Source organism: Gopherus evgoodei, chromosome 9 (genome assembly GCF_007399415.2).
Source record: "Gopherus evgoodei ecotype Sinaloan lineage chromosome 9, rGopEvg1_v1.p, whole genome shotgun sequence".
NCBI classification, from domain to species: Eukaryota; Metazoa; Chordata; order Testudines; family Testudinidae; genus Gopherus; species Gopherus evgoodei.
The window spans coordinates 105,460,000-105,472,145 of NC_044330.1; the positions used below are offsets into that span (position 1 = coordinate 105,460,000).

At 54.5% G+C, this 12,146-nt stretch overlaps 1 protein-coding gene across 2 annotated transcripts in view; it reads left to right on the top strand.

Annotated features, from left to right (window-relative positions):
* Nucleotides 1-4,437, top strand: part of FRMD7 (FERM domain containing 7) — a 30,639-nt gene extending 26,202 nt beyond the window's left edge. The window contains exons 12-13 of one of the 2 annotated variants that reach the window (XR_004002083.1): nucleotides 500-2,898; nucleotides 3,036-4,437. Coding sequence is in view for 1 of the 2 variants with exons in the window: in XM_030576224.1 (XP_030432084.1) it covers nucleotides 500-1,561 (1,062 nt within the window). In the remaining variant the exon portion in view is untranslated. Of the gene's footprint in view, nucleotides 1-499 lie in introns of both variants that reach the window. The other variant, XM_030576224.1, reaches the window with a different exon arrangement.
* Nucleotides 4,438-12,146: the final 7,709 nt, after the last annotated feature.

Here is a 12,146-nt window from a genome sequence, read left to right on the forward strand (position 1 = left end):
CTGAGGTAGCCAAGCCAGTGGGACTTCACCTCATGCCTCGCCAGCCTCACGGCCACACCCTGCCAAGGTCTGACTGGAGCCACATGGCTCAGGCTGAGCTTTCACTGACCTCTGCCCTGCCTGTGCTGAGAGCAGAATCTGGCCGCAAGGCAGGTGCGTGAGTGTGAAAGCCTCACCCATTGCTGACAGGTGCCCTCAGGGCGCCTCAAGTGGGGTGGGGGGGAACCACCTGGTCTTCGCTGTTTGTAACTGGCCTTGGCTCACCTCTGGAGCCTCCCCGGAGAGCTGGGGTGAGGCAGATGTGGCTTTCGCCTGTTTGCTGGTTTGGGTGCTTGAGGGAAGAGGGACCCGACGGGCTACGGAGCGGTATTTATTCATCTGGTTGCTCTTGGGGAAGCAATGATTAGAAAGCAATAAAAATGAATAGGAGAGAGAGAGAGACCCCTCCTCCCCTTTCCAGGGCCTTCCCCTACCCTAACAGGCCCTGCTGTCTCCCTAGGTTGAAGACCTGCGCCTGGCCTACGGCAGCAGAGCCTGTTACCGGAACACAAACGGAGTCCATGCGTCGGATCCCATGCTGGACAGCAGGAGGCGGAATTCCTCCGTGGAGGTGACGTTCGCAGCGGAGCTGGAGCGCTCCAAGCCTGAAGCTGACCCTAGGCTCCTGCCCCATTCCAAAAGCAGCTCGGCCTTCCCGTTGGCCTATGCCGAGCTGGAGCTGGAGCTGGAGTGGGAGCCGGCCGACGGCTTCGGGCAGCGCCGCCCGCTGACCTCCTTCCAGCCCAGGCACGCGCTCACTGGAAACAGTAAAAGCACCTCGGTTGGCAACATGCGGGAGGTCACCTCCAGGCAGCTGAGCTACACAGATGTACCCTATGTCCCTTCCGCCAGCCAGCCGCTGGAGACGACATCTCCACAAGTGTTCTTCTACGTGGACAGGCCGCCCCCGGGACCACGCCTCACGCCAGCCACCTCCGAGGAAGCAGGGAGGGGGCTGAGTGGCCTTGGCCCCATGTCAATGAAACCTCCCAAGAGATGGCCAGGCCCGGCACGGATGAAGGAGCTGCAGCCCGAGGCCTTGCCTAGGACTTGCTGTGTCAGCAGGCACTTGGAAGAGGAGAGCAGAGCCCTGGCTGGGGCTTTTGACTACAGCAATCAAGAGCAACTGCCCAGAAGATCCTGGAGCCAGTCCGATATGAAAATCATCCATTTCCCATATGGGTCGGAGTTCAGGCCGCTGGGCCCTTGCCCTGCTCTGAGCAGTACAAAAGCGAGTATCTTACGGTCCATGCTCGCCCAGCAAGGGCTGTCCAACCCCCCCGCAGCTCCACGCCCGGCCGAACGCAGCGTGGCCAGCGGGACCGAGTCTAGCGACTCAGACCCGGATCTTCTCAATGCCGATTACTACTCTCTGTATGGCCGGGTAGGAAAATCGCCCCTGGCCCGGGTGCGTCTGTCCTCAGGCAGCCTCCAGCTGGAGGAGGAGGATGAAGAGGTGTCCTTTGCAACAAGCAGCGCAGAAGCAAGGACTTCAATGGGCATGTCCAGTTATTTCACGTAACCGTCTCCAATCGGCTTGAGAGCGCAGAGATTTCCAAAGCCAGCCTGAAGGAACAGGCAAGTCATTTTTGTGTGGTGCTGCTCCCTCCTCCTTGCTAAGCATTGTGACAGGTTAGTGTTGTGTGAGTACAGTCAGCTGTAGAGACTGTGTTAATGGACAACGGGGGAGCTCTAGGACATAAAGATCTAGGCAACAGGCAAGAAAAAAGTAGCCAACAGTGGGCACCCCAGCAAAATCTCCTACATCGAGGTTCTCAACGAGCAGGAGTCAGCTAGTCACGTCCACTGGGCTCACCCAAACTGCGAAATGGCAAGCAAGCGCCAGTCAGCTCATGGCTACTGGGGAAGAAGGGTCCCGATGCATGGAAGGTGGAGAACCACTGTCCGACAGCACGCCCACAGAAATGTCACCTCCATGCTCCTCCGTGAGGGGAATAGAGTAAATGAAAGCTGCTGAAATGTCTGTTTCTAAGGGAGAGAGAGCGAGACGCCAAGCTGGCCCGAATTCCACTGGGAGCCTGTTTGGGAAGACTGGGGAGTGCGTTAATTGCAGGGCTGGCTCCAGGCACCAGCCGAGCAAGCTGGTGCTTGGGGCGGTAGATTCCAAGGGGCAGCGTCCCTCCCGGAAGGCTTTGCTGCTTTGAGCTGCCCCTGCTGGTTTTTTTCTTTTTGGTTCGCTGCTCCAGCTGTCCTATAGCGGGCAGCGGTGCAGAGGAGGAGAGCGCCCTGCTGGGAGCGGTGCCAGATTTGTAGCAAGCGCGGCAGGGCAGCCCACGTCCTTCCCTGCCTGCCGACCGGAGCGGTGCGGAGCCCTCCTGGAAGGCTGTGCTGTGAGCTTCCCACTGAAGGTAGCCCTGGCCGCCCCCCTTCTCTCTCTCCCGGGAGTCCTCCTGCACCCACGCTCTGTCTGCCCCACAGATTTCACCCCCGGCCGGCTCGCAGGTTTGTTTGTCCCCCCTCCAACTGCTCCGGCCGGCCCGCAGGTGTTTTTTTGCTTGGGGTGGCAAAAAAGCCAGAGCCGGCCTTGGTTAACAGAATGTTTGTTATGGCAGCTCCATGTGCCCCAGCTCCTGATCACAATGGAACCCCCTCTGTGACACCAACCGCTTGTCTTTTGACGCTGTCACATAATTAACGCTGGCGAGGAGCGCCTCTCTTCTAACCAGGGATGGTGCAGCAGAGAGCCTCGCCCAAGCCTCTAGACAGGTTGGCTCGAGTATGTTGGAGTTGCAGCCCAGTGTGTTGGCCACCGGCATCCAGACTTGTGTAGGGAGCGAATGCCGCCTCTTCCCCAGCCAAAGCATCTTCAGCCAAAGACGCTGCCGAGACACAGATTTTGTACGTCTGTTTGTAAATCGTTTTTGGTGGCTGCCCTGCAGGCTGCCCCCGTCTGCAGTGTGGTGGGAAGGTACTTCCCATTACAACTGACCATGTCTTTGCCACTCACGTCCACCTCTCTCCTTCCTTCCGCTAAGGGACAACATGTGGCCACACAAGCACTGCCCGGTGTGGGCCCAAACCTGGGAGGAGACACACGCTGAGCTCCCAGAGACACAGGCTTCTCGACCCCTCAATTCAAGAGACCTGGGCAGAATCACTGAGGTGGGGTGTGAGAACACTTCTGGCTGGCTGAACTGTCCCCCTCGTCAGTAGAGAATGGACCAGCCGATGCCCAAACACGGCGCTCACCTGGAATAACCTGTAACGGGTGAGTGCTGTGCAGCTGGACAGGCTCCCAGTGGCACTCCCAAGTTGTAAAGTAAGACACTGTGGTTACTAGGGAAGGCCAAAAAAAAGGAACATATTTTTTGGTGTGGAAAAATTTCAGATATTGATGTTTTCTGATCAGCTTATGTATTTACCAACCACAGGGCCAGGAAAGTGGCAATTCCTGTTCTGAACCTGGTATTTTAGTTTTTAAACATCTAAACCCAGCAAAACCTTTGTAAGAAAAAAGAAAAAGACGTCCAAGAGCCCCAGGCAGAGCGCTGTGAGAGGTTGTCGCGCTCTCTGCCCAGTCCTGCAGGCCGCGACTGTAAGGGGAGGCTGGAGAGTGCCCTGGCGGTTCTCTGATGGTCACACACTTGCCTGGCAAGGAGCAGGCAAACCAGACCGCCGGGCTACGTGCTAGAATGGCTTTGCTGGGCACACTCCTGCTGGGGAAAGACGCAAACATCAAGTGAACAGTCAAGACAACTGGGGTTAGCAGGATGCTGCCCACCCTGTATTTTTCAAGCCCTCGTCTTCGTTCTGTAGTTTTGGAGGCTGGACACTAAAACAAATGACCCGTCTCTAGACACACACTGCTTTTTTTTAGGCACAGCAGAAGCACCCCTGGCCCAGGGGCGCCTACACCCCAGCAGATGTAGGAATCCCCAGGTGTTTAGCTTCCTTCTCATTGCTCCACCAATGGTCACCCACCGGACACACAGCAGGGGCGGGTTAAACCTGGAGATCCCAAGACACTCATCACAATCCTGCACCTCCTCCACAGAGTGGCCAGGCCGGTTTCTGTCCCCCTGCCAGCTGCCATTTGCTCCCCCCCTCCCCCCAACCCCCCACCATCACTGGCTCAGCTGTCTCACTGCGTGAAACAGCAAAACTCTTGGTTGGATTTTTAAAGGGACTCCCCCCCCCACACACACACACCCATCCCACCCCAAGGGAACAAAGTGGCAGCTCCTTAGCCTCAAGGGTCCTGAGGTTGACCCCCCGACAGAGCGGCTCCTTCAGGGCCTGAGGTGCTCTGAGTATTTTGATTGTCAGGCAGAAGCGGGTTAAGATTTATTGGGGTCCTGGGTACAGAGAACATTTGCCTCCCCCATCCTCCCTCCTGTGGGGCCCTGCCCCCTGCTCCTCCCTGTCCCCCAAGGCCATGCTCCCCCCCCCCGACTGGCCAGAAGCTGGGCCATGGTAAGAGCTGCCCAGGAACCCAGCTCCTATAGGGAGCCCTGGACCCTCCACCTGCCCTGAGCGGGGCTGCTCTCTGGCCCCCCGCCACTCCCAGGGCAAGTGGAAGGCCTGGGGCTCCCCACAGCTGCCGGGGGCTCCCTGGGTGGCTCATACTACAGCCTAGGGAAGCGGTTCCCCAAACTGTGGAGTGTGGCCCAGGTCAGCTCCCACAAGGGAATGGGCTGCTCCTGGTGGTGGGAGTGGAGAGGATGGGAGGGGGTGGTGACTGAAAAAGTTTTGGGGACCCCCCCCCAGCCTAGCAATTGCATATGGCCAGTTTTAGCCCCGGACAGCCCAATGTTTTTGGCAAAAACGGACATTTGTTCCATTGCCACCTGCTTAGCAGCGCAGTAGGGCCCCACTGGCAGAAATGGCTTTACCGGCAGCCCTGCAATCCCCTGCAGAACGCCTGTGCGTGACAGTCGCGCCCGCCGAGTGCAGCCATACACCCCTTTGTGCTGCTACCACTCAGGGCTGGCTCTGCTGTGCATGAAAATGGAGGAGCGGGGGGGGGGGTGTTGGGGGGAGTGGGTGGGAATAGTCAAATTTGCCACACGTCCCCCCCCTACCCAATAAATGTATTTGTGATACTTTGGCAACATCGCTGACTGTTTCATTTGTTACCAAACTGTCTCTTTTTTTGGTATTAAGCAAGTTATCAAAAATGTAGTTGAATCAATTGTTCATTTAGCTTAAAAAAAACAACCACCACAGTCCCCCTACCCCGCATAATCTGATGGGTTAGAGGGAAACGAATGTCGTGTGGCGCTGTGAGCGAGAGAGAAAACTATCGCCACGAACCAAATCCTGGCCCCACTGGGCATGAAGCGAGTGTTGTGATTAGCTGTGTACTGCCGCCTGTGTGGAGCCGGGGCTGATCAGGGCAAACTTGGTGTGTGGCACAGACACTGTACGGGCACATGGCCCCGGGCGGCGGTGGAGGAACACCCCCCCCCATTGACATGACTGGTGCAGTTCAGACCATCGGGTGTGTTCCCCCCCCCCCAATGGGGCCCAGCTGCGGGCTGCCTCCAACAGGCGGGCGCCTCACCTACCTGCCCGCACCCACTCCTGGGTGGAAGGTGTGGGGCGGGGGGAAGGGTGTGAGCTCCTTCCTCACCCATCAAGCTTAAGGAGCTGTGAGCACTCCTCCCCCCAGCTGCCACCTGCTCCATGGAGGGTGCACACCTGTCGGCCCTGCACTGGGCCCAGCTGCGCGATGGCTCCACTGCAGACCGGCACCTCTGGCTGGCCAGTTGGGTTGCCAATTTGCTTATTGAAGAAAACTGACCACCACTGCGCTGCCCCCCCCCCCCCCGCGCCCCCGCACCACCCCTCCCCTGAGGCCCCGAGACCGCTGTTCCCCCCCTCCCCCGCTCACTCGCTCGTTTTCACTGATCTGGGGCAGAGTGTTGGGGCACTGGTTGTGGGAGTGGAGGCAGGAAGGAGGGGGGGTTGGGGTGCAGGAGGGAGCTTGTAGGGGGGGAGGGGGCTGAGGGGGTTGGTGTGCTGGGAGTATGGAACAGGTTTCAGGGTGCAGGCTCTGGATGGTGCTCAGCTCAGGCGGCTCCAGGGCAGCAGCAGCACATCGCTCCAGCTCCTAGCAGAGGGGTGGCCAGGGGGCTTTCCGTGCAGGCACCACTGCTGCAGCGCCCATTGTCTGTGGGTCCTGGCTAATGAGCTCTGTGGAGCTGGGACTCGGGGTGGGGGTGGGGGGCAGCGCAAGGAGCCCCGTGGCCACCCCCCCCCCTTGCCTAGGAGCCAGCGGGACATGCTGGTTGCTTCCCAGGAGCCACAGGGAGTCTTCCAGCCCTGCTACGCCATCAACTGGACGTTTACCAGGCCGGGTGGCAGTGGTGCCGGGCACCACCAGCATCCCTTTTCGATTGGGTGTTGCAGTCGCAAAACTAGACACCTGGCAACCCCGTGGCCCCGTACCAGCTGACTCAGCCTTGTGGGGCGTAGGGTAAGGGGCTGGTTAAATAAGCTGCAACCCAAATGCCAGCCCCCCCCCAACCTCACCCCCCCCTGCCCGCAGGGGCCTGAGCTCCAGCCCAAATGTCTGCCCCTTGGCATGAGCCTGTGCCAGCTGGCCTGGGCCAGCCGCGGGGGTCTAAGTGCATGTCCGATATAGCCCTGGAGGCCAAGGGCTTTGCCCTCGCTCCCTGCCAGCTCTTGCTGCAGCCCTCAGTTACTAGCTGCCCTCCCCTCATGGATAGCCAGGGGCCAGGCTAAGGGGCCACTGACACACAGCAAAGCAGGCCCCTCTGCCACAATCCCTCAACAAACCAGGGCAATTCCTAATAAAAACTGTTGTGATAAGGCTTTCAGGTTGCTGGGTTGCACCTGTGATTCACCTACAACAAAGAAGCTGGCAAGAGGACACTGACACCTCGGATGTGTGCAACCAGAACATGATGTTTAGCCACCCAGGAACAGCTTCTCCCCGCCAACAGTGTGCTGCCCCCGTCACGCAATGCTTTAATGTGTCCCCACACACTAGTGTAACCCTGCTCCCTGGAGGCCCCAGGGCGCTGGCATTACCACATCCCTCACCGAGAACACCTGCTGGCGCTCCCTGGAGAAACGGTTCTTCACAGCCGTCATGGACATGTGAACAATAGGGCAGTTTTGGGCATCACTCTTAAGACCGGACAAGCTGAGAAGCCAGTAAATAGCATGGGACTATATTAATCCATGGGCCGCCCACACCATGAATGTTGTGTACAGGTCTGCCCCCCCCCCCATCTGATAGATTAGAAAAATGGCACCAGCCATGGTTGGGGTATGGAACAGCTTACTTCTGAGGCGAGATTAAAATGGCTGGGACTGGTCATCTTAAGGGGAACGATAGCACTCTAGGACATCATGAATGGTGTGGATGAGGAAGCGTTATTTACCATTTCACGTAACAGGAACCTGGGGTGGGAGGGCGTCACGTCACCTGATGACACTGCTAGGCAGATGGTTTAAAACAACAAAAAAGGAAGTGTTTCGTCATACAATGCACAGTCAGCCTGTGGCACTTTTTGAAGGCAAAAACTGTAAATGCATTTAAAAAAGAATTACAAAGTTCCTGAAGGATGGGTCTATCAATGGCTATTACCCAAGGATGGAACCCCAAGGTCTGGGTGTCCCTAAACCTTTCACTGCCAGAAGCTAGGCCTGGATCACTCACTAGTTGCTCTGTTAATTGCCTTTGAAGCATCTGGCCCCTGTCCAAAGGCGGGATAATGGGCTAGTTAGACCTTTGGCCTGACCCACACTGGCCCCCTGTGGTAGGTGAAAGAGACAACCTACCATTCTCCTCCCTGTTATTCCTGACACCACCATGGGACCTGTGCTGCCCGTGAGGCAGAACTGTGAGCCTGCTGCCGAGCCCGGCTCATGTCTGGCAACCAGCTGCAAGTCCTGTGTGGCTCCCACCCAGAGCCCAGGGAAGGGCCGAAAGCGAATGAATAGGGGCCATGATGCAGAGTTGGGCTGGGCCCACAGCAAGCAGCAGCTTTGCTAGGGATGGGAATCAAAGGGACCTCAGAATGTCATCTAGGGCAACTCCCTGCTCAGAGCAGGACTAATCCCCAGACAGGTTTTTACCCCAGATCCCTGTGACCCCCTCAAGGATTGAACTCCCAACCCTGGGTTTAGCAGGCCAATGCTCAAACCACTGAGCTAATACCATTGCCAAGCAGCAGAGTTAAAGGTGGTGGAGGGAAGCCTGTCTCCTAACTGCATTTCCTGGTGTTTTACAGTGGGGGTTTGGTTTGAGCCTAGTTCCTGGGTTGCACAAGTATGTGTGTGGGAGGGGCAAGGCACTGCTCCCCTGTCTCAAAGCCCCCTTCACTGGGAGACCAGTTCGAGCAGCTGAGTTTCCTTCAAAACAGACAGTTTCTCACAGATCCCTGGGGAATTCCGGGTTCTTTCCTGGCTGTCATGGCAGCATCAGATACAGCACCAAGGTTAGTGCAGGGCCAAACGTGGATTAGCATGTCACGGCAGGAGTGCTCCAGGCAGCGAGGTTAGAAGTCACCTGCTCCTAACGGTGACCCCGTGTGAATGGTTTTATAAACTGCACTGGGGAAGCTGCAGAGGGGAGGCTCCTCTTGAGCCCAGCACTGGCAGGCACTGCGCCATTAACAGCAGTGGTGTGCTGCATGTATGCCAAGTCTGATTGTAACATGCCTTGCGCCAGCATGTAGCCTGCTAATAGAGATAAAACCCAACAGGCTCCAGCAACCCCCCTTTATTGCAACGGGCTCAGAGCCCACCCCCCACAATCGCACCTGGCCAGGATTCATCCAGTGCAGGGTGCTGTGAGGTGGGTTAAAGGCAGTTACCTATGCTGGAAGTGGCAGGGGCTGGATAACAGCTTTTCCAGTTCTAGGGCCTGTTGATAGAGGTTTGGCTGTGTGTGTTTTCTCTGTGGCTGCCCCAGCTCTGCTCAAACAGCCAGCACAGCAGACCTTGAGCAAACTGCCCAATGACCACAAGATCGGTTAAGGTGTGAAGGTGCTAGGCCCGGTTGTTGACGAAGCACGGTAATAGCATCTGGTAGATGCTACAAGGATACTAAGACATGTATGCCCATGACAGTGGACAGAGCTCCGTGAATGGTGGGACTTTCCATTTCCCTCCTCCACTGGACAAAGATACTCCCTCCAAGATGCGTCTTTATGCCCCACTACAAACAAGTTACAGCCTGCCTTTGACATAGTTAGTCACGGCCCTGCTGTGGCTAGTTATCACCTTGTACATGTTGGTTTAAGTAAAACATTTTTATTACGTAGTTATCCTGACCTTATCTTTTAGGGGGGGTCAGCGTGTTCCCGTTATCCTTGGGGAATGTTTTTGTACCATCCTTGATAGTGGGATGTTCTGGTACCACTTGATATCAGGTTGTGTTTGCATGAGCGGTCTGTGACTAGCACTTCTTAGGAATGTGTATTTCTGCAATATTAGCCTGTTCTTGCCAGATTCTGTGAGCAGGTCCTGCCTCATACCAGGCCTCTGATGCAAGGGCTTGGGTCTTAGGCTCTCGTCGTACTACGGGGCCAAGTTCTCAAGCGCATAGGTTACACTTGCCACTTTCCCCCAGAACCTAACCTCACAAACACAAACGTAGATCAGATGCAGGGCTGCTCCAACTCGTGTTGGCAGTAACAGGCTTCTAGGGCTGCCAAGCCTGCCCAGGATCAGCTGAGCATAGCACGACTCCACACACCTGTCCTCCTTCCCACACCCTGCTCCCATAATGCACCATTCTTGCATGAGAGAAGCACTACCTAATGCTCTAAGGTGGGGATGAGGATCTAGGCACTTGTCTTTGCACCGTTTCAGCACAGGATAGATTACGTAACTCGACAGAGTAACAACATACACACTGCACTGTACGAACTTCCTCCTTTCGCTGACACAGGCCTTATCCACATATCCTTCCTCTATTTTAAAACAGAATGTGTGGTCACACAGAATTCTGACAAGCTCCACTCTGCAGAACGCACAAGCCTGCACTTGCGTGTATAAAGGAAAAGGTTCCAGCCACATGGGCTCGGAGGGTGAAGCATTTTAAAGAAACAAACAGCAGCAACATACCAACTGATCTCAGAGAGGTGGTGTCTTAAGGGCCCAACTGGAGGCATCTGAACATGGGTAGGCAAACCTGAAATCTCTTCTAGCCCAGGTGTGGGGGAAATATTGGCAGAGGTTCAGAGGAAGGAACAGAAGGGCTGCCCTAGGTCAGTTTCATCCATAGAACAGTTTAGACAGAAGACCTGGGCCAAGTGTGCATACTGCAACCATATCTCATCCACCTCCAAGGAGGGGAATAGGGGCTGACAGCAATAGCAGGAACAACTGACAGGAGAAAGACAAGACAATCCTGAAAAATGAGGGAAAGGAGAGGGGTGTCTAGATTAATTGCACTGACATCAGGAAATTTTAAGGGTCTAATTTCAGATTTTCCCTTCACTGCACTGGGGTCTGGAGTTCATGCTGTGATTCATGTGCTCTGCACAGGAACAAGCAGAAGGTTCCAACTGGAAACAAATCGCTCCTAGCAAACAAGAGAAAAAACAGGGATACTGCTGCCAAATCAAGTTAGTTTTTTTAATTGTACCTGGGCCTCTGCCTAAATTACCTTTCCCTCCACTCATTACATATGGGGGTGTGTAAACCCTCACTCCTGGGCATTACACCATGGAATGACACTGAAAGTGGAACTAGAAAAAAATTCCTGCTACCTGCAACCGTTGGGGCTGTCATATCCTTGCCAACCAAAAGGAGATTCTGGAAACTCCAGGCAAACCGAAGGGATGCACCAACCTCAGTACGCCACTCACATACTCAATTTATTATCGATAGCTGGCGTTATTAATGCGGGTGTTCAAGAGCAGCGTTCGCTTCAGATAGGAACATCTTGATCATCCCAGGAAATGGAGTGATCGTGTCACTATCCTTGACAGACCAGAGAGAATGTTGGCGTGGTTGTTCCATGCTTACTGGCCAGTATTTGTCATGCTTTTGGTTGATGCTCTGCCCTGCCAATGACTTGCCCCACCCATCCATGACAAAGAGAGGACTCCTCAAGGCTGGTGACTTCTACAGCTCTTCTAAATGTAACTAGATTAAATGAAGTAGAGAACGGACATACTAAGCTGAGCACATCATCAACAGAACTGTAGGACTGGACAGGACCCTGAGAGGTCTTCCAGTCCAGTCCAGTCCAGTCCCCTACACACAAGGCAGGACTAAGCAAAACATGATTAAGAAAATAATCTGGTGCTACTGAGGGCAAGAGAACAAAATGTAATAGGTAGAGACGTACTATCTCGCAGAGAGAAAATGCAGTTTGATTGATGACATATTTGAAAGGCAGGCAGCATTTTTAGTCTAATTTTTAAGATTAACAGCATGAGATACAGCAGCCCCCAGGTTTACAGACCCACATTATGGCCAACAAAGGTGCAAGATATAATTTTAAACATTTAAGGGAATCTCTGTTTTCTATTCATTAAACAGTCGGCTGTAGGAACAGATTTTACACAATTACTAGCTGCACACTTTACAAAAACTTGGTGGAATCTGAGAGGAGCCGAATTAAGGGGTTTTAGGGATGATTACACTGACAAAGGACTCTGGTATCCAAGCATGACTAATGGAATCCATTTTTTTTTAAATACAATTCTATTTCTGTAAGTGATTGAAATGTCAATTCTCCTTTATGCAAGGTGGAAAATACACAAGCCAGAGGATGATTCCCTAATGAACCCTCTATACTTAAAGTACAATTTATTCTCCCCATGATGCGCAGGACTTCAGCAGAACAAATCCCATTTGCAATACAATACTTGCAGTTCCTCCAACGGACAGCACGACAGAAGACCAAGACTCTTCACAGCTATCAATGAATTCAGCTCCACAACACCCCTGAGTTAGTAAGTGTTAGAGCCACTGGACAAGGAAAGAGGCATACAGTAGTACAGTGATTCGGTTGAGGTCACAGCAAGCATGGAACAGGCAGCGCCAAGAACAGAATTGCTACTTCCCTGACACTGAGCCCACTGCTCTAGCCACTCAGAACAGGCTCCATTCAGAGTTAGGTAGAATAAAGCCCCAGGCATCAGGATGAGGATGTA